This window comes from Heloderma suspectum, chromosome 7, assembly GCF_057233095.1.
Source record: "Heloderma suspectum isolate Gila_16-S chromosome 7, 16-S_ref, whole genome shotgun sequence".
Classification (NCBI taxonomy): domain Eukaryota; kingdom Metazoa; phylum Chordata; class Lepidosauria; order Squamata; family Helodermatidae; genus Heloderma; species Heloderma suspectum.
The window spans coordinates 25,946,745-25,969,588 of NC_139464.1; the positions used below are offsets into that span (position 1 = coordinate 25,946,745).

Genomic DNA, 22,844 nt, shown 5'->3' on the forward strand with positions numbered 1-22,844 from the left:
GCTGCTTGTAGATTATCTCAAGTCCTGCTTCTCGCTTGCCAGCCCTGATATCCAGTCCTGGAGGGAGCAATCCTATGGCCGCTAGACAGTGGCCAGACAGCCCTAGGATATGCTGTTTTCTGGGAACTGACCTTGGAGCCCGCACTCCGAGGTCAGTTCCCAGAAAACTGACCTCCACCCATGTCTGTGCTGCCTCGGAGGCAGTGCAGAGAAGCCTCATCCTCCGCACTAGGAACAGGAGCGCAGAGCAGCTGAAAAGGGCTGGGGGTGTTCTGGGGCAGGGAGAGAGGAAGTGCATGTATGACACATCCTGTGTGTTGTACAGCAGCCTCCTCTCTTGCTTGGCCCCCCCACTGCTTGACAGCCCCAAACTGCTGTCTAGCAGAAAAAGCAGGGCAGGAGAGGTGTGGCGGAAACAATCCCCCCCATGCTTCTCCTGCCTTGCTTTGGATAGGCGGTCGCCTCTGAGTTCGGAGGCCTATTTAGATAGGATTGCGCTCTTTAAAAATATTCTTAATTCTGTTGAAAACCAAACTATTGCATGCAAAGGATCAAGCATGGAACTTAAGTGTGCTGCAGTGTTTAAGACTGCAGTGGGCAACATCGAGTGTGCAGGCATTTAAATTAATGGCTCTATGCAAGCAAGCCACCAACAGTTTAGTTCAGCATTCCAGGGGCTTTGATTTTGCACATTGTCACTTTAGGGCTTAGAAGCATTGTGTCACCGCCATCACGTTAAGTAAATGGTAATAAAAACAGGTTGGCTATGTAGATTAGCATGGTTGTCATCCCTAATAAGCAAATACATTGAAGCTAAATCTTCTTCTGTTGGCCCATAATGACATTGCTAATAAGCATGGGCAAAAGCGCCGTTATGCTTGACGAGTTGCATTTGGCAGTAGCAAAACTGGAATGCAGCGAAAACTGTGACGGTTCAAGGCAGGTTCCATTACGAAGTGCTGGCTTCCGTTCACTTGACAGCCCATGGAATGTTTGACGCTGATGAAACTGAGGAGGAGGAGGAATCCGTGGTGCTGAACAAGCGCTTGGCTTCACTGAGTAGCCAGATGGCAGGACTGCAAGAGATCTGGTAACAGTAGAATTACTCTCTTAGCTATCTAAGGATTTCGGAGAAGTGGAATGGGATGGGCAAAGCTGACCCTCAGCACAGCAGCTGGGAGTCCATCAATGAAAGGACGAGGTGAAAAAGAAGGCTCAGTGGGTCAGTGTCAGACCGCAGGTATCTCGACTATCTGGGGAACGGTTTCCACTCATAAATGGAGGGCACAACCTGGGAAGGGGAAGATAGTTTGGGACAGGGAGGAGAGGAGGTTGGGGCCTGGCATGGACGTCAGGGAACCGGAGTGAGAGGAAGAGGAAGAAAATCAGAACAGGGAGAAGATGGATCCTTGGGAGGCAGGGCTCATGTGTGTGGCAGGGCCAGTTCTATTAGGCAGAGTAAGGTGGGTGCCTCAGGCGGCTGACTTTGGGTGACATGAAAGGGCAGCAAATGGCTAAACTATTCAGCTTAATTTGGCTGTATTTATATTGACAGGGGTGAGGAGAGGTGCTTTATGGGATTTTCGGCCTCAGGCACCAAAATAACTTGCCTGGCCTAGCATACCTGGCACCTTGAGTTGAGGGGGGGGGGAGGTGGAGTCATTTGTTGCTCCGCCTCAGGCAACAAAATGTCTTGGGTGAGCATGTGTATTGGGGCAGGGGGGAAGTTTTGGCTGAAATTTAAAATCTTGTCTGACTGTATTTAGTTTTATGTATTGTTATTTTGGGCATTTTGATGCTCCCCTTTCCAAATCTTTTAAAATTCGGAATTTGAATGACTGTTCAAAAATGCCATGGGCCAAAGTTCTTGAATTTCTCATTTCAAATTCTAATTATAAATGCTGGGATGGATTCAGCATCTGCCTTCCGCCAGAGCAAGGGGCCTTCCACAAGGGCTCTGCTTGCAGAAGGTTCCTCTGCCTGATTTTGGGAAAAAAAAAACCCCACACACACAGAGCTCTCCCCATTTGGCACCGTCTCCTGACTCTCTCTAGCATTTTCAGGGGGCTGGAGGGGCTGCTGTGGAGAGGAGGGGGTGGAGAAGTCCGCTTCTCCCAGCACAGTTGATCCAGCTTAAATCTGGATCCAACCCTGTGTTGCTTTGAATTCAGTTATATAGAATTTGATATTTGGGCTGAATTAAATATTTGTGTATTATAGATGGCAGCCAGCAAGCCCACTGGTTTGTGTGCGCACTTGTGTGTTTGAATAATAGGTTCTTGCTTTTTCCCATCCAGCATTCCTGGGTGCAGCATGCTCACCTTGAACATGCCTGGACAAAAAAGTAGTTCGATGCAAATCCTAGGAGAACTTCTCATGTCTCTGGATCTTTTTCTCTCTCTGTCTTTCCCCACCCTCCAGAGTCATGGAAAGCAAAGGAACTTGGGATGCGGAACCCAACGGGAGCATGATTGTGCCTGAAGTAGAAGAAAAGAAAGGGAAGGGGAAGGATGATGAGCTCCAGGACAGAGGCCAGTGGACGAACAAAGTGGAGTTTGTACTATCTGTGGCTGGGGAGATCATTGGTCTGGGCAACGTGTGGAGATTCCCTTATCTCTGTTACAAGAATGGAGGTGGTAAGTGGCCAGTATTCAATATACATATTTTCCCCAGTGCTTTATTTGCTTGTCACCATTGGTCATTATGCAACAAACCAGAAACAATTTTTAAGCTTGTGACACAGCAAACCATGTGCAATATACAGATTAAAACATAAAGCTGGCTATAAAATTTACAATGTAAAATGAATACCCTAATCATAAAATCGTCAGATGGGCATGGCCAGCCTATAAACCATTGGATAAGATCACACCTAGTACTAATCACATTCTGTGCAGTAGACTGATTTCTCATCTATTGCAATGCCAGTGCATCTTATGAGCTGCATATTTGCCCCGCTCAGCAAGAAGATAACAGATTTTCACAGGCTCCCAGAGGCGCTCTGTCCTGGAACTGTGCCAAAATTGTTGGTTCTAGGGGAAATGTGTAATGCGCAATGCAACAGATAATGGACAAGATCCTCAACCGCTGAAGGCCATAAATACAAATATGAATATTTACAGGGGTCTTTGCATATCTTCTCTCTTGGTAAGTGTCTACGTACCCTTGCTTGTTTCCACCACATTTTTAGGGGGCAAAATGAATGTCTGTGTTCTTGAATGGTATGATAGGTGAACACTCATTCTCCAAAGAATGACAGAAAACTTTTCAAAGGCATAGGTATGGGCAAGGTGGCAGTGGGGAGCTGTCAGTGGTGATGGCACAGGTGCTGTCCAGTAGGTACTCATAACATTTGATCAGCTACATTCCACACATTCCCATTTCAGATGTTGCACTAGCTCCTGGAGTGGGGGAACCGCATTTTCCCCATAACAAAATATTGTGTTGTAAATGCTGGGAAAGCTGATATCCCCTCAGCAGAAGCTCTTTACAAATTAGGAACATAGGAAGCGGCCTTATACTGAGTCAGACCATGGGTCCATCTAGCCCAGTATTGTCAACACTGACTAACAATGATCAGGTAGATCCACAGTTGGCTACAGAATCAGCCTCAAAGAGTGCTTACCAATGGGATCTTCTCAAACTGGGGAGAGATAACAAGTGGGGTACCTCAGGGCTCAGTCTTGGGCCCAGGGCTCTTCCACATTTGTATTAATGACTTGGAGGAGGAGATGCAGGGAATACTGATCAAATTTGCAGATGACACAAAATTGGGTAGGATAGCTAATACTTTGGAAGACAGAAACAAAATTCAAGGTGATCTTGATAGACTGGAGCACTGGGCAGAAAAACAGAAAATAGAATGACATTTAATAGGGATAAATGCCAAGTTCTGCACCTAGGAAAAAGAAACCAAATGCACAGTTACAAGATGGGGGATGCGTGGCTCAACAACACTACAAGCGAGAAGGATCTTCTTGGAATTGTTGTCGATCACAAGCTGAATACGAGCCAACAATGTGACGTGGATGCAAAAAAGGCAAATGCTCTTTTGGGCTGCATTAATAGAAGCATAGCTTCCAAATCCCGGGAAGTACTAGTTCCCCTCTACTCAGCACTGGTTAGGTCTCATCTGGAGTACTGTGTCCAGTTCTGGGCACCACACTTTAAGAAGGATGCAGACAAGCTGGAGAGGGTTCAGAGGAGGGCAACAAAGATTATCAGGGGCCTGGAAACAAAGCCCTATGAGGAGAGATGGAAAGAAGTGGGCATGTTCAGCCTTGAGAAGAGAAGACTGAGGGGAGATATGATAGCTCTCTTCAAGTACTTGAAAGGTTGTCACAGAGAGGAAGGTCAGGATCTCTTCTCGATCATCCCAGAATGCAGGACATGGAATCATGGGCTCAAGTTACAAGAAGCCCAGTTCTGGCTGAACTCAGGAAAAACTTCCTGAGTGTCAGAGCAACACGACAATGGACCCAATGACCTTGGGAGGAGGTGGGCTCTCCCACACTGGAGGCATTCAAGACGAGGCTAGACAGCCATCTGTCGGGGATGCTCTGACTTGGATTCCTGCATTGAGCAGGGGGTTGGACTTGATGGCCTTGTAGGCCCTTTCCAACCCTACTATTCTATGATTCTGACTGGCAGCGACTCTCGAGGGTTTCAGGCAGGAGTCTTCCCTCACCTTACCTGGAGAAGCCGGGGATCAAACCTGGGACCTTCTGCATGCAAAGCAGGTGGTCTACCACTGAGCTATGACCCCAACACTAAAATTCCTGGTAACCAATGAGTAACAATGACACACTTGTTGTGCTCTAAACTGATGCATTGGAAAGGCCCACATAGAGAAAGCTTATTACAGCTGATACATGAAGAAAGTGTCTTATTCCTCTATCCTCACTGAGTTGGTATGGTAAAGCAGGTACCCTGGTTTGGCCATCCCTGTCAGCTACAGTTAAATCATTGCCAGGAAAATAGCAAGATCTGACTCTTAATTTTTTTAACATGACTGGCTAACTATGTCCAGGGGGAAATTGCTCCTTGTTGAGGCTTTGTAGTTAATTATCTGTCATGGGAATGAACCTTAGTCAGAATTATTGTTGCTGGCACTAGAGGAACAACCCTAGAGGGCAAAATCAGGTTCTCCTAGGAGACAGGATGTGACTATTACAAACAGCTGTAAGTATATCCAGAAAGTATTGGGTCACTGAGGAGGAGAAAGCACATGTTTCCTTTCCTTTTTGCATACGGTGGGATTTCATAAGCTTTTGGACTCACCAGTGAGACAGCTTATTGGCTGCATTGTCCTCCATTTGATAAAGTGATGAGAGAGAACTTGTGGAATGTAAGGGCTGAAAGCTCTATGGAGAAAATCTTTGATGCTCCCAAACTTCCCCAAATTCTTGGAGTACTCCAATTTCCTGGAGATTTCAGATTTCTACTGACTTAATGACCCAGCTCAGACATAATGATCTCATCCCATAAACTGTGCTTTAGTGGACTGAGAACCAGCATTATTATGGTGCACTCCCTTCCCCCTTCTCTCTTGCTTTTTAATTCAATGCTTCCATGGCTGAACCAGGAAACTGTGGTTTAAGCTCTGACTACAATCCTGGCCTGCAAGCCAGAATCAAGCCGTGGTACGCAATTATGGTTTGTAGGCAAAGAGCTTAAACCACAGTTTTCGGCCATAACATAAAACTGTTGTTTAAGAAACCCTGGAAGTACTGAATTAAGGTGTGAGAGAGAACAGAGGAGGGAAGGAGAGGAGGCACAATTCTTGTCCATGGTATAATAAACCATGGTTTCTTGAACTAAAATAGTTATGTCCAATCTTGGCCACAGTTTTCCTTCATAGGAATAAAAGTGTTTTGTTTTTTAATTATTCTCTTGGAGGAATACTTGTGGATAAGGGCATGCTGGAATTGAAAATCTATGTGAAAAGTTTAGGGATGATCCATGAGTAGGGTAGAGTAGGAGAATCCATGGGTCTTCCCTGAAAAATTCATGTGGATTTCTAACCAGCTCTCCCCACTTATTTTTGGTTTGACTAGGGCCAGAAGAAGTTATTTCTGAAATGTCAGAAGGTGATGTCTGGGAGAAGAAAAAACAGCACAAATTAGGCTGCGCATATTTTAGGGGTGGTGGTGGCCTCCCTTCAATTTTTGCAGTCTCAGGCAGGTAGCAGAATGGAGTTCCTTAAACACCTGACATGCCATTAAAGAAACATTACTGGTGGTCTACCTTTGGCTTGTATAATCTTGCTTTAAATAAGCCTTTATTGACTTGGGAAGCAATTTGCCCACAGGTCACACTGATGAGATAAGAAGATAAGATGAGATAGGATAGGATAAGATAAGATAAGATAAGATAAGAGCCAGGCTGAATCAGACCAAAGGTCCATATACGAATTTTCTAGTTCAAATGCCCATCTAGTCCAGCCTTCCCCATCTTGATGCCCTCCATATGTTTTGGACTATAACTCCCATCATCCCAGACCATTGACCATGGTGGCTGGGGCTGATGGGAGTTGCAGTCCAACAACATCTGGAGGGCCACATGTTCCCCATCCCTGCCTGACAGCCCAGTGACTCTGTTTGTAAAAATAAATAAATAAAAGTCAGGATTACTAGGAGGCCTAAATTGGTTGAACACATCTAGCCTGGCAGATCCTCATTGTTTAGCCGTTGGCTCTTTATGGGCAGCAGATATCAGGAGGGCTGCCTCTTCACCCCTCTCCCCTAAATAATGTGCTAATGCAAAGGGCTGTGTTTGAGTAGGAAACCAAAGGACAAGTGGCAGCTTTTGGAGCAGGATTGAAAAAGATACTGAGAGAATTGAATTGCTCTCTGCAGGGGTTCAGTGGTACTAGTGATTCCGTAGAAACTGAATAGGTGAGAAGAAATGTGTTGGAGTGTTAATGCTGCAAGCCTCCACATATGCGCACCTTGTATATATGTGTAAATAAATAAACCATTTATCACAAAAAGCCATAAGTCTCCAGTGACCTGAGTCCAAGCAAACCAAACCTGGATAAATTGCTTGTACCCTTGGAGTTCTTGACACCCAGAGAACTGGGATGTGAGCTCATAACAACAGAAAGACATCACAATACTGGCAGTTTTATTTTGAGACTCCCCCATTTTTTTGCTGCTGCCCCACCACCCATTGTGCATAATTTTACACTTACTTACATACTTTGCTCATTTGATTCTCATTCACCCAGTTATTAATTTATTTTATTTTAAACTCGCTTATCGGCAACAAAATAGGGTATGGATATGAAAAACAACTGTTGTTCCCATCTCTTAATAAAACCCTAGCCAATATGTTATAAGCAAGGTGGCATTTTCCATATTCATTTATAACATTCATATACTGCTTTTTACCTTAATTGAGTTTCAGGGTGATGTATAATTTAAAATTAGGCCACAGTAAAGCTATAATCAGCAATTATACATTACAGCCCATAAACAAAGCTAAAAGGAACAGTAGAAGAAAATGCCTGAGAAAATAAAATGTTTCCCCCCAGAGCGGATCAGATTGTAACGCAGGTGCTAAGTTGGCCTGTTTGGGGGAAGGTATCCCATAACTGGGGCACTGCAGCTGAGAAAGCTCTCTCACTTGTACTTGTATAACAAACCTCTCATAACAGGGGGCACCCAAAGAAAGGCCTCAATAGAAGATGTTAACACATGGGCAGGTAAACGCTCTTCCATGAACTTGGGTCCCAAACCATTGAGGGCTTTAGAAGTATGTTCCAGCACTTTGAACTGAGCTCGGAAGTGGACAGGCAGCCAATGAGGATCTTGTAAAAAACATGTAATGTGCATGAACCTAATGTTCCAGTTGAAAGCCTGGCCACCATATTCTGCACTAATGGAAGCTTCTGAGTCATCTTCAAGGGGAGTCCCATATCTAACACATTGCACTGGAGTCTTTCAAATGGTTAGACCACAAAAAGTCCTCAGTATTTGTTTTGTAAAGTACTTAGGAGCTTAACTACACACTTCAAGTAACTCCAGGGCTGTTCTTACAAAAGCTGTTTAGGGAACTGGAGGGTCGATTGAGAGAGGAGGAGAGGGAGTGGCTGAATAATTTCTCCCCACAACTGCTTCTCCAACCTGCAGGGTCCTAAAAGTGTGTTTGTGGGGGCAAACCAGTGCTTGGAACCTTGCAGAGGGGGAAAAGTGGCTTGAAGGGGAGGGGGGCAATTTGGAACAGAGGAGAGGGAAAGGATCTCACCTTCTCACTGCTTCTCTGCTGTCAATTGTCCCCCTTCTGCAATGGCTCTAATATGTGCATTTGTGTGTGATGTGCAGTTAGTAATTAGCATGATCGTTATTCCAGCCTGGCATTAGAGTGTTTTCCCCACTTATATTTAAAACATGAGGATTTAACAAATGTGTTTGTTTTAGTTCCATCCCTCCTCTTACTTTCCCAACAGGTGCCTTCTTCATCCCATATCTCATCTTCCTCTTTGCCTGTGGGATTCCCGTCTTCCTCTTGGAGACAGCCCTTGGGCAATACACCAGTCAGGGTGGGATCACTGCCTGGAGAAAGATCTGCCCTATCTTTGAAGGCAAGTTGGCCATACATGGAAAGCCCTGGTAACTTTCCATCAAGCACTCGGTGTACTTTTTGATCTAATTCCCTCTGAGCTCCCCAGCTACAGGGCATGGCTCAGAGCCAGAAGCCGACGATGTACCTGTTGCAACTTTACAGTCTAAGTCAAAAGTGTGAGTCATCCCCAAGTGCAGAGATCAGAGGCAGATACCACTCCGCACGCAGCCAAAAGATGGGGCCAAAGTAGTGGTCGGAAGCAAGTCAAGTTTTAAATAAACCCTGGAGGTAGGCCAAGGCATGTGTAAAGCTGGAGTGCAGTGTAGGCTGATGAGCAGAGCAGAGATGGCAGATATTTATTTTATTTATTAAAACATTTGTATCCCGCCCTACGTAAATATTTAAGTAGGCTAGAATGGCGAAAAAGAAAGGAATGCAAATAGCGCCCACTACGCTGTTTGCGTTCCCCTTTTTTCTGCCGTTTTATCTTATGTAAATATTTACATAAGATAAATCAGCGAAAAATAGGGAACGCAAATGGCGGCCGCCATAGCTGCCACCATTTGCGTACGCCATTTTTTTTCTTCTGGAAGGAAGTTGCCCAGTGGCCAGTTCTGGCTGTGGGCGGCCCCGGCAGGCGACTCTGTGGAATCTCCACGGAGTGGAGCCGGCCGGAGAAGGATTTCGGGGGGAGGTGTGGAGTGCCCCCCCCACCGTGAATCGCCTCTTCGAAAAGGTAAGTGACTTTTGTACATCCCTACATATAGAGAGAGAGGTGCTCCCTCAAATACTGAGGTCCCAAGCCACTTAGGGCTTTAAATGTTCAAAACCTTGAATTCTGACCGGAAGCATACTGGCAGCCAGTGCAATTCCTTTAAAACTGGTGTTATATAGTTTTTATGAGGTGTTCCGGTCAGCAGTCTAGCTGCTGCATTTTGCACTAGGTGCAACTTCTGAGTCATCTTCAAGGGCAGCCCCACATAAAGTGCATTGCAATAGTCTAATCGGGTGTAGTACTGTGGCTAGTTTATCCCTGTCCAGGAAAGGCTGTAGCTGGAGGATTATCCGAAGCTGGCCCCAAGTACTTCGGGCTATGGAGTCCACCTGGGACTCCAGTGACAGGGATGGATCTAGGAGTACTCCCAAGCTACGCACCTGCTCCTTCAGGGGAAGTGCAACCCTGTCCAGGACAGGTTGCTTACCCAATTCCCAGACTTGGGAAGCACCAGTCCACAGAGCTTCCATCCTGTCAGGATTCAGCTTCAGTTTATTGGCCCTCATCCAGCCCATTATAGCCTCCAGGCACCGGTCCAGCACCTTCACCGCCTCAGCCGACTCCGATGACAAGGAGAAATAGAAGCTGAGGCTGGAACCAGGAAAAGAACCATGTCAGCTCTTACTGAACTGGTACCAGTACTGGAACCAGTTCAGGATTGTGACAACAGTGGGAGCAAAGTGAAGCATGGACTTGGATCAATTTGTGAAGGCAACCTTATTTTTAACTATGGCTGAGCAGCAGCAATTGATTAGGGTGGTTTGCTTATACATGCAACCCTACTGTAGTTCTTGCAATATCCATCCATTTTTTTTTTTCTTTTTGGATACAGCTGTCCTGGCCAAATGAGGTCAGGAAAAGTGTCAGTCTGGCAAGGGGAGTGGCTCATAGCCAAACTACATAAGAACCTAAGATTCCTGCTGGATCAGACCACAGGCCTATCTAGTCCAGCATTTTATTCCCACAGTAGCCAACCAGATGCCCATGGGAAACGCACAAGTAGGACATGAGTGCAACAGCACCCTCCTGCCCATATTCCCCAGCAATTGATACTCAGAAACATATTGCCTCTAACACTGGAGCTAATATATAGCCAATGTGACCAGTAGTCACTCGTAGCCTTATCCTCAGTGAGATGGTCAGTTGCATGTGCTTTTACCCATTGGTCTTCCCCTTCCTTTACAAAACACAGCCACGAAGGCTGTAGTCCACCACAGAGGACAGATATAGGGTTAAGGTGAGAGAGGAATTTTGTAAATCACCCCCCTTAACTAGGGATGGGCGAATTTGTCAATTTGGGTTTCGCTCAGTTTCACATTTTTCCAGTCTTAACTTAATCCCGTCTGATTTTCCCATCAGTTTGCTTTTTTTTTTATGGTAGCACAAAAGCCTATGTGCATTTCTCATAATATATACATTTTTGTACACAATTTTCCCGAATATACACATTTTTGCAAGGATTACCCTAATATAATGCATTTTTGTATATTATTTTCTCATTTGTGTATGCGCTTTCCCCTAACATATGCATTTCTTAAAATTGGAGAATGATGGGCATTGGAGTCCAACACATCTTTCCCCACATTTCAGCCAATCCCCAGGTTGGGGAAGGCTGAACAAGATCTCAGTGTTTTCCAGCCACCGCTTCACAGGAACTTGTGGCCCTTTTGTGACTGTACTTTACCCTTGCTGTTCTCCCTCTCTTCCATGTAGGAATCGGATATGCTTCGCAAGTCATTGAATCCTATCTGAATATCTACTATATTGTGATTTTAGCATGGGCCCTGTTTTACCTATTTAACTCCTTTGCAGCTGTTCTACCCTGGGCCCACTGCAATAATCCCTGGAACTCAGGTACGACAAATTTGGCAAAATGCAGCCTTGTGGTTCATGAATGGCTTTCTGTAAAAGTGGACCTGTGGTTCTCTTTACTTCCCTATATCATTCCAGGCTCAAGATATTTTGGCAGCCAGGATGGAAAATCAGAATCTCACCTCCTTGCATGCATACAGACACAGACACACACTGACAATCTAAAGCAGGGATGGGCAACATGTGGGCTGCTTGCGGCCGCCAGTTCTGTTTCTGTGGCCCCCATCGTGTTCCCCCACCAAATTTGCTGCCCTGCCGCCTTGTTGACAAGGAGAATTGTACTCCTTGTCAAGAACAATTCTCCTGCCCGTGCCCCTTGTTTCCTGCAAAGTTGCTGCTTTTGGCAGTGCAGCAGAAGCTTCCGCAGCGGGGGTGGAGTGCTGGGTTCCAGGGGAACAGTGTGCCCCCCAGCCCCCAGCAGTTGCCCACCCCTGATTTAAAGGCACCCTAAATCTGCTGGCTGAGGCACCTGCCTCACTTTGCCTAATGATAGGGCTGACTTTGGACAGCAGCAGAGTTAGCAGTTGTGACATACGCATCTGTGTCCTTGAGGAGGCTGTCCTCTTTCTCGCAGCCCAGTTAACATCATGTTACAAGTGTGGCGTGTGAGCTTTCTAATGATGGAACCGCACTGCTGTCCTTCCACTTGGGAAGAAAACTCTTTGTGTAGAGGGGTTCCCTACAAGACTGTGGCCGTTTTAATCCCATAAGTGCAACCCCTAGAGGGTGGGGTTTTTGGTGGGGGAGGGGGACAATGACAGGTAATGCACACTGCACATCCCTCTCACTGCTTTCCCACCCAGATAGACACATTGGAGACTCTTCTGTTCCTAATAATACAGTTTAGTTTTTATTCTTAAAGGCCTTTCTGGGCCTGACTGATCTCTGGGTGTGTGGGCAACCATTCAGAGAGCTGTTCGCGACCCCCTGAACTCCAGAGTGAGGTGGTAAGCATGCTGCACTGCTCGCTGCCACTTTCCATGCGGCGATCAGATGCAGCACAGCCTCTCTGCCTGCCTCTCACTTTCAAGCAGCTGAAGAGACCAGAGTCCCACACAGTGGGGCTGTGAACTGTGCCTTTGTTGAGTCAGCCATTGGCCTATTTCACTGTGTTCAGAATCCACTGGCCTATTTCACTGGCTGGCCTACAGAGATTCTGCCTGACCTCTGAATGCCTCTTTGTCTTCTGTTGTTCTCTGTTAAACATACTCATTTTTGCCTTTCTCTCCACAGGCTGGAATGAGGGTATCTGTGTTGTTATCTCTGTTTCTTTTCTTTTTACCAGACACTTAATGTTTCTGGATACCCGGAGGCTCTGCTTCCTGTTCCTATTCTGCAGACAGCTTTCTCCTCATGCATCACAAGAACGCAGTAGGTGCAGTTAGGTAATTTTAGGCTTTGGACTAAATGGTCTTACACACACAAACACACACCTACCTCTTTATTATTATTCATTACATTTTTATATGGATCCATAGCTGAAGCTCTCTGGGCGGTTTACAAAGCTTAACAACCATGAAAAATATCTATACAAAGTGTAAAACCAGTTACATGAAAACATATAAATAGACAGCACACATACACAGACAACAAGTAAAAACAATTTAGACAATCAACCATAAGACAAACCCAGGTCCTGATTAAAAAGTCATCATATGCTGCCTCATGCCTGAGTAAAGAGCAAGGTCTTAACCTGGTGCCAAAAAGATAACAGTGTTGGTGCCAAGCGGGCCTTGTCAGGGAGATCATTCCACATTTGGGGGGCCACCAACAAGAAGGCCCTCTGTCTTGTTGCCACCTTCTGAGCCTCCCTCAGAAGTACCCAGAGGAGGGCCTTAGATACTGAATGTAGAGTAGATGATAATGTATATTATTTAGATAATAATGTGTATTATTTCACTTACTTCAAAATGTGTTAAGCTAGTCCTGCTGTGCCTAGGGGCCTTCCTGCTCACTCATTTTGCTGAGTGAGTCCCCAGACATCTGATCCATAGTCCTGCCCTGGTAGCACCACTACAAATACAGCTCAGCCCTACCTTGCCAAATGATCCACCAACAAGGGTGTTGGGTGCAGGATTCCAGACGCTTTCTTTCCTCCAAGTTATGTATCTTCTCTCCTGCTTAACATTCTATGCTTTTCAGTCCTTCCCGGTCCTAGTTCTCCACTTTGGCCTCTATGCTGCTCTTTCTTAATATGTTATCAGCCTCTGTAATGACCACTCTTACATGCTTTTGTGGCTTGCTCATATTTCTTGGAATGTTACAGATACACAAACTCCTGAGAGAGCAGTTGACACAATGCCAGATTTGGATGACTGCAAAGCAGTGATAGAGGGTGAATGTGGGGAGGGAGAATTCAGATTGGTATCTCTCCAGTTGCTACGGTCAGCATTACTTAATCATAACCTGCATTCCACAGCCATCCGGATTTCATATAAATAAGGAACTGCCACAACCTTTTGGAACTCTGGACAGGGAGGAATCCAGTCAAAGGAAGGATAGATGTTTTAAGAGGGCCTTGGACACTCACAGGTTCATTCTCCTTGGAACAGGAGCAGGCCGCTGCAGGAGGTGGTGAGCCTCCCTTTCCGGAGGTATTTCACCAGAGCCTGGATGGCCATCAGACATACCTGCACTGAGCAGGGAGTTGAACTAGATCGCCTCCAAGATCCCTCCTGACTCTATGATTCCTCTTTTTGCAGAAGATTGCATGGATGTTCTCAACAGCTCCAGCTGGGAGAATGGGACGTCACCAGCAAATGCCACCTCCCCAGTCATCGAGTTCTGGGAGTACGTATTCTGATTTTTCAGATTCTTTTCTTCCCTAGAATTCATAGAGAGGGGACTTCTGAATTTGGCTTCCATAAAGCTCCAAGAAAAAGAAGTTCAAAGGACCAGAAGTTGCAAACATAGGCCTATGGTAGGAATGTCAGAGGAATCTGTCCCGGGGGTGAAGTTTGCTGAGATTTCATCAGCTTGGCCCCCTGGACTTCAGCTCACTTTACCCATGAACTGGTTTGCCTTGATCTGCATCGAGTTCAGCCAGTTCGCGGATTTTCCAGGTTTTTCTTCCTTTTTTCTTATAAACATTTGTGCAAATTGCAGCTGGAATTTGCACAAATTATGTCCATCATTTGCACAATTTGCTGCTGCAGTTTGTGCAAATGATGCAAATTATGGCTGCAATTTGCACAAATTATAAAGCAGTTCCTGGATTTTGGGAAAAGCCCGTGGCTTGGCTTGGCTTGCAAATGCAAGCTGAGCCATGTGGGCAGCAGGGATCTGTCAGGACCCCAAAGGGCCAAATTTGGAAGTGACAGACATCCCTAGCATATGGGGAACACAAGGGCTTATCCACAGGATGGTTGTCAGAGTGGGCAGGTGCTTTGAAAAAACTGAATGGTTAACATGGCATATGATCATCCAACTCACCTCAGCTTTTGACTGGCCAAGATGAAAAGGATTCATATCCACCCTCCCCACTTTATTGCCTCCTCTACTCCACCCCCACCCCACCTGAAGCCTTCTTTGCTCCCCATAGTATCTAGGCAGCTTCCTCCCATGGAGGGCAGGAAGAATGCCTCTAAGTTGTTGCCAGTGGAGGCTGATGGCTCTGATGTCAGTGGGGTGGTGAATCCACTCTGGGGTAGCACCTTGGATAGCTTCTTTAGAATTCTGACTGGTTCTGACTAAAACCCAGAATGGATTCCCACTGACACTGAAGCCACCACCCTCCACAGGTTGTTGCTGGGTACTGAAGACTTGGTAGCGTAGGCTGCCTCCCTGCTCATTTTCACAACTGCAAGAAGCTGGAGCTGAGGAGGTTGTCCAAAATTTGCAACCCCTAAATTTCCTACCTTCAGCCCGCTTCACAATTAAGCCTCTTATCCTTCAGCCCACTTCACGACTCTATATTTGGACATAGCAGAAGCATCAAACATCCACAGGTTAGATATGTATTGATTTAGTACATTTATATCTCACCTTTCCTTCAAGGAACTCAAGGCAGCATACATGGCTCCCCCACTTTTTATCTTCATAACAACCCTGTGAGATAGGTTAGGCTGAGAGGTGGTGGCTGGTCTGAGGTCACCCAATGAGCTTCATGACTGAGTGGGGATTTGAACCCAGCTCTCCCTACTCCTAGTCAGATTCTATAACCACTACACCACACAGGATCTCTATGCAGTTCTTTGGCAAGCTTTGCCAGGTGTTGTGCTGCTAATGCACAGAAAGTGTGCATGCATAAGGCCCATATTTTAGCCTTATACAAATTGTCGCTCAAACCCAAGGGCATCAGTGCAATATCCAGTCCATGTACCACTGTAGAGGGGGACGTACCCCTGTTGCAACAGGATAGCATTACTGCTACTTACCACATTTTTGGAAAACAAAGTGAAGATGAATCTGTGCTCCACATCGTAACAGAGAATGCTTTAAAAAAATAAACATATACCTTTTTGAACCAAAGGAAATGACAGAATGGCAACGTATTGCTGTGTGCAGGAGGGGTTTAGGCTTGCTGGGCTTCACTGCACTAGGTGACTAGTGTTGTTGGTGTGTATACTTAACTTTGCGATCCATCCTGCCCATGTTGAAATTAGACACACTGCTGCCCCTGCCCACACAGACTTTTCATGCCACTGCTGAGACTAGGGATGTCATGGAAGTCCGGGAAAGGGGTGGAGTCCAGCGGACATCCTCCTGCTTGGCCCCCCCAGATGTCAGTCTATGGACTAACCCTGTGTTTGCCTGATTTGGCATGCGCGGAGTTGGGCAAGCTCGGGAATCCCTGCTTACCCACAAGCCGACATTTTGTGGAAAAACACAAATAAGCTCTTTACATAAATGGCCATTTTGCACAAAATGACAGCCATAAATAGCACCATTTATGCAACATTGCAGGTGTGCATGTACGGCCGCCAGTTTACGCAAAATGGCCATTTACGTAAAAAACCTACCTGCGGTTTTCCACGAAAAGGCGGCTTGCAGGTAAGCAAGACACCATGCGCTGCCTGCCAGCTGCCCATGGACCATCTGGCAGCTTCCACTGCATGCCAAGCAGAGTCAGGTGGCTGGCGGGGGTCTGGCAAGTGGCACGTGAGGTGACAGCAGGTGAGTTCGGCCATCCCTAGCTGAGGCATCTGAAAAATCATCCTAGAAATAACTTTATTGATAATGTTATTTTCTTTACCACAACTTTAGAGCAATTTGTTCTTTCGACTTAACTGCCATTCTCGCATGAGCACAACCAAAGGGGTTCTGATCAGTTCTGAATTAATGTTGCCCTCCCCAAAGAATGATACGTTGTGTCCAAAGGGGGACAAAGCCCACATTGTGATGGGGTGGGAGGGTGATTTGGGGCTAAGCGGGGAATGATCCCTGCCTGAGCGAAGTAGAGAAATTAAAACAGAGCACAGAGGACAAAAGGAGAGACTGAAGGAACGTAACTTAGCATTGGCATGATAGGAATGAGGGGATCTAAGTGAAAAATGACTAGCTGAAAATAATTAGGAAGGGGCTGATATGGGCTGGCAGGGGAAAGTCGTCCTGAGACATCAACCTTCTCATCTTTCAATCTGTCCTGGCAGGAGGCGAGCCTTGGGACTAACGGATGGGCTGCATAATCTGGGCACCGTGCGGTGGGAGCTGGCACTCTGCCTCCTGCTTGCCTGGATCATCTGCTACTTCTGCATCTGGAAAGGAGTCAAGTCCACCGGCAAAGTAGGAGCAGTCCTGTGCTTGCCAATTCTTAGTGTAGAGATCTGTCCTGTCAGCTTCCCTGGGTCAAAGGAGGAGCAGAAAGATGAGGGGAGAGGACACGAGGGTCAAACTGAGATTTGGCAGGAGCAGCTAAACCCTGAACACAGACTGAGCCCACTCTGACTAGGATTGAAGTAGATCCACAAGGGGAGAAAGAGAGAGAAAGAGAAAGGTCAAATAGACACCCCAGGCCACCTTTGTAATGAAGACCTCCTCACATAGGTCAAGGGTGTTAAACATCGGGTCTGTGAACCTAATCTGGTGCCCAAATCTGGCCTCACCCCCTTCCCCTGGCCCCACCCCCTTTCTGATCATTTGGTGGTTTCCTGGCTTTTGCACAGTCCCCCCCCCCTTCTAAAAGTTGAAATGCCTCTCTTAAGACTTAGTTGCTGGCAATAAGACCTCAAAGCTCAAATATGCTGGTTTTTTTGTCCTGGCCTTTTGCCTTAGGCCTGACTAGGGCTGGCTGTCATGGGGAAATCTGGCCCTGTTTAGGCTCACTGGATTTGCCTGGAGCCCCTGGCTCGGCTTACATTTGCAAGCCAAGCCACAGGCTTTTTCCCAAAATTTGGGAACTCTTCTTGGTCACCCCTGCTTAAATTGACATTTATGCAAATTGTGGCTATAATTCGCTGAATTTGCACAAATTGCAATTTGCAGAAATTGCAGCCATAGTTTGAGCACATTACAGGTGCAATTTGTGCAAATTACAGCCAAAATCTGTGCAAATTGCAACTGCAATTTGCATAAATGTCAGTTTAAGACTCCCCCCCCCCCTCTCCATATGCCAGCTCATGGGTAAGCAAGACAAAGTTTGGGGTGATAAATTTATGAAAGCTTGCTGAACTTCACCCCCCGGGACAGATTCCTCCAACATCCCTAGGCCCAGGCCCAGCCCAGCACTGGAATGCTCCTTACTAGAACAGAGATCTTGCTAGGACAGGGGGAAACCAATCAAAACCGTTCCAGAAGCGCTTGGAGATTGTGTCAGCAGGAGTATGTTTCCCATGATGGACTCCATCCAATAGATGTCACTGACAGGTACACCAGCATACCCATCCATTGCAGCAGTGCTGCTCTTCATGTTACCAATTGTGGGCTAGTTTAGACTTTTTGAAGGGACAGACTAAGTTGCTACAAAAATCTGCAAAACTGGTGGGGCACAAAGCGATGAATATGTACACTAGGGGCAATGACAGTTTGGCAGAATGGGCTCCAGATCCCTAAAAATGGATTGTCTGTACACAGCCAAAGTATAGACATATGATTATAGACAAAGTATAGACGTATGACAGGAGGGTGCTGCTGTGCTCATGCCCTACTTGTAGGCTTCCTATAGGCAGCTGGTTGGCCACTGTAGGAACAGAATTCAGCAAGGCTCTTCTTATGTTATCATGTTTTAGGTAGAGTGACAATGTATACCATCCCCATTCCATCAGTATAATATAATGTCCTCCTGTGATTGCGTTGAAGGGTGGTTCTGATCGCCAAAGGGGATTTGCTATTTTTCTGATCGCCAAAGGGGCTTCTCCGCTATTTTTCATGGCCTTTGTGGGCGCATCCATGTTCTTCTTGCTCTCAGGTGGTCTACTTCACTGCCACATTCCCTTACCTGATGTTAATTATTCTGCTGGTTCGAGGGGTCACTCTGCCTGGTGCTATAGAAGGGATCACGTTCTACTTGAAACCGGATGTTTCTAGACTGGCAGATCCCCAGGTGAGTGTGTGGCTTGGTGGATCGATTTCACAAGACCAGGCCTTTCTCCTAACTGCCTAACTGAGGGATTAAAGTGGGTAATATAACCCCTTGAACATGATGGTGCGGAACACATTGGGACTCATTGGCTCCTCACGCTCCAAATGGGGGCAGTAGCTGGTGGAAATGCCTGGGACTGCTCATCAGTCCGGCTGGCTAGCCAGAAATGCTGCAGCTGCAGCTTATTAAGCAGGGTGGGGCTGAGAGTTGAGAAGGGAGAGCAGGGGGCATAGTGTATGTGTGTGTGTGGGGGGGTGGAAGGTGGAAGGAGAAGCCAAGCCAGGAATAATGGAAGAGTCTGGAGGACAAGGAGGCTGGACAGAGAGACAAGTGATAAGACAACTGCATAGTGGAGGGAAAGAAGAACAGAAAGGCAAGTGGAGAGGAGGGGTGGAGGAAGGGCTCCCTGGCAGAGGAGAAGCCTCAGCTGGAAGCAGTGTTGTAGTGGAGCCAGGACTTGTAGGGACACAACAGCATTGGCACTTTTTGATGAGCAGGATGCTGATTTCGTTTGCCACCTCCCCTCAGAATTCCCTGTTCCCTCTGAGCTTAGCTGTAGTTCTCACAGTAGCTGGGGAGTAATTAATTTCCCCAGCAATATGTTGTGCCCTGTTGTAATGCAAAGTATTTCAGGGTGACTTGGTCTTGAATGGGTGATTAAGACCCATTTGCTTTATAAAAGACCTGCTCCTGGTGGAGATGAAAATAGCTAGAAGTGGTTTCTTGGTATGGATCAACACAGCTGCATGAATTTTTGGACTCTCCTTGGGGGCATGGCTACGGGGACTGTCATGATGAATGAATGCCTGCACTTCAAAACTGACCCCCTACACCACCAGTTGGGAGGTGGGAGCACCCAAACAGGCAGACAGAAGCAGTCCTGGACAGTTACTGTGAAATCAGAGGAAGAAGGATGCACTCTGACCACCTCTGATAGCTACTTCCCTTGGCCCCAGAGAGCCTATGCTGAATTTCACTTATCTTCACCTGTGGGGCCTAGATGGAGAGCAGACAGTGTCAAGCTTTAGGCAGGAGAAACAGAAAAGGGGAGGCTCCTAGCTCCTTCTTCCTATACCATCTCAGGTTGTGGATTCTGATGAAGTTCTGTGATGCAGTGATTCAATCTTGAGCAGCGGTCCAAAGCAAGACGGAAAGAGATCAGCACCATGGAAAGCTCCAAGTGGGGCTGGAAGCTAGACAGGGTTATCTCTATGTTGCTCCAACAAGGACCAGAGCAAGACAAGAGACTTAAATAGAAATGTAGCAAACTTTAGGCTGGTTGGCCCCACCCCCCATACTGATTGAGGCTTGATCTCTCAAAGGGGCCTGACCTGTTTCCGCAATCTCAGGCTGTGATGTAGCCGACACGCAGCACATAGGTCACCTCACATGTGGCTTCCCCTGCCCCCCTGCTGCAGCCCCCTCCATCCTCACCATGCTGCTGACTTTGGGGGCAGCAAAACAAACAAGCAAGCAAACAAACAAACAAACAAACAAATAAATATTGTGTGTGTGGGGTTGAATGGTTGTTTTAGTGCTATGGAGTACCAGAACAAAGTTAGCTTGTATGCAAGATAAATCTGACCCTTTTAGTCCTCTGTAGCCACTATGCGGTGCTAAAACAGTCAGATTTAGCTTGTTTGTAAATGTAACCCTTTTCGCCCACTGTAGCTGCTATGTGGTGCTAAAAGGGTTACATTTAGCTTGCAAACGAGCTAAATTCAAACCTTGTAGTACTCCATAGCTCTACTAAAACAACAGATTAAAAAAATTGGGGCACCCTATAGACTGTGAAGGACTCCATGAAGTGCAGCCTGTGGGAGGGGGGATTTGGGGGATGAAAATGGCCCCTGGACCTCCTGCAGTTGTCCACCCCTGCTATAAGTGAACAGGCAAAGAAGGGAAGCAAGAGAGCCAGGAAGAAGAATAGTACATTATCCTCCCCATGCTTTGTTATTTTTATTGCAGTTATTTACTTGTATTCTGCTCATAGAATGCTCAGAGGGGCTTACACAACAAGAAAAGTAAAATGCAATAAAATTCAATTAAACAAAATCACAATTATGGCAGATAAATAAATAAGTAAATAAATTTAAAAGCAGTGCAATCTAAAAGCAGGCATCATTCTAAAAATCAGTTTGAAACAGCAGCCTAACTATACGTTAAAAACCTGTGGAAATAAAATAATAATAATAATAAACATTTTCAGTTTCTTCTGGACTAAATGACAGTAAAGAAGGAGCCTGATGAATCTCCACTGGAAGGGTGTTCTAGAACCATTATGTTCACCCACCGAATGACCCGAGAGAAAAGGTGCTTCCAGACAAAGAGGTCTCAGTGCTAATAATCAAAAGACATTGTGAAGCTATTCGGTCTTTTCTTCCTGAGCAGATTTTCTGCTGTAAGAAAAAAAGACAGAAAAAGCAGTGGGAAAACATGGGAGGTTACGAGAAGAAAACAACGATGACATCTGGACCCTGGTCAAATTCTGTGAATGAGGCAGGGTGATTGCACATAAAAGCCTAATCTAGAAGCACCCGAAGTCACAGAGTGCAGAGTGCCTGGACAGGTCTGTATGGGAGCACTAGAGAAAAAAGAACTCAGACAGGGCTGGGAATCTCTGACCTGGAATCAACATATACAGGTGTATTTCTGGATATGATGCTTCTCCTGATTCATCAGAGAGATGAAGGTTGCTGGGTGCTGGACAAGGTGATCTAGGTCACTCTCAGCCACCCGATTCCCGGAAGGCAGTTCCTAGCATGCCACTATGAAGGCAACAGCCCTTTTAAAAGGGCAGCAGGAGTCTCACTGTAGCATGAGTGCTGCTGTTTGCCAGAACAATTTTAAAATATGGCCATGTTCGGTCATTGCCACTTAAGGCACAGCAAATGTGGCTGCTCCTATTAAATATTCAACACATGACAGATGGTTTCTCTGAGCCCTAAGTGAAAATGATTAAGAAAGAGAAAGATAATGTCTCTTCTAATTTACTGGGATCTGACTTGAGTTTCTGATGGATAATGCCAGAATTTCCCTCGAGAGGCTGGAGTTCCTAGCAAAAGAAGCCCTGTGAAAAATTGCATAGTCGACTATGTACAGTCAGGAAATATCTGAAATGTCAGAACTATTTCTGTGTGTATTGCGTAGTTCTACAACTATGAAGCTAGTGGGTGTAAATCCATTCCTTGCTGTAGATTTGTGTGCCATTGCTAATTGAAAAATTGAAAGAAGGAGGAGGAAAAAAGAGGGAGCTAATCAGTGGTATAGTGGAAATTTTGAAATGCAAACACTTATCATGACAGTACCCATGTCTATGCCCTGGAAAGAGAGTCCAAAAATGCAGGCAGCTGTGTTGATCTATATCAACAAACCAGTTCTAGCAGTTTTCATTTTTACCAGGAGCAGGGTTTTTGTAAAGCTAATGGACTAAATTGCCCATTCAAGACCAGGTCACCCCCAAATACTTTGCATTGCAACAGGGATAGCTCACAACTATATATTGTTGCTGGGAAAATCAATCCCCCCGACATCTGCCAGCTACTGTGAGGATTACAGCTAAGTTTAGAGGGAACAGGGAAGTCTGGTCAGGGAGACTGGGGTGGTAGATGATGTCATTGTTGCTGCTAATCAAAAAGTTCTGACACTTTGACCTTGCAAACATAGGCTTTGCTGCATCACTGGAGCTAATCATGTTTCTATCCCTTGTTGCTGAAGAGACTTCTATTGCTCTTTTTGGTCACATTAACTCCTGAGATGGCTAGCAATAAATAGAAGTCCTTCTTCACACAGTGCATAGTTAAACTACAGAATTCACTACTACAAGATGTAATGACGGCCACCAGTTTGGAAGGGTTTAAAAGGGGATTGGATAAATTCCTGGAGGAGAAGGCTATCAATGGCTACTAGTCCTGATGTCTCTATGCTATCTCCAGTATCAGAGGCAGCATGCCTATTTATGCCACTTGCTGGGGAACATAGGCAGGAGGGTGCTGTTGCACTCATGTCCTTCTTGTCGGTTTTCCTTGGGCAGCTGGTTGGCCAGTGTGTGACCAGAATGCTGGATTAGATGGACCCTTGGTCTGATCCAACACAGCTCTTCTTATGTTCAAT

General features: G+C 46.0%; 1 protein-coding gene across 2 annotated transcripts in view; it reads left to right on the plus strand.

Moving 5' to 3' along the window:
* The window catches only part of LOC146339432 (sodium- and chloride-dependent betaine transporter-like), a 74,731-nt gene that overhangs the window by 19,043 nt on the left and 32,844 nt on the right, over positions 1-22,844 (plus strand). For both annotated transcript variants that reach the window (XM_084809358.1, XM_084809359.1), the window contains exons 2-7: positions 2,422-2,636; positions 8,450-8,584; positions 11,054-11,194; positions 13,915-14,002; positions 16,804-16,936; positions 18,558-18,692. In XM_084809358.1, coding sequence (XP_084665484.1) covers positions 2,426-2,636; positions 8,450-8,584; positions 11,054-11,194; positions 13,915-14,002; positions 16,804-16,936; positions 18,558-18,692 — 843 coding nt within the window. In that variant the 5' untranslated portion in view covers positions 2,422-2,425. The remainder of the gene's footprint in view (positions 1-2,421; positions 2,637-8,449; positions 8,585-11,053; positions 11,195-13,914; positions 14,003-16,803; positions 16,937-18,557; positions 18,693-22,844) is intronic.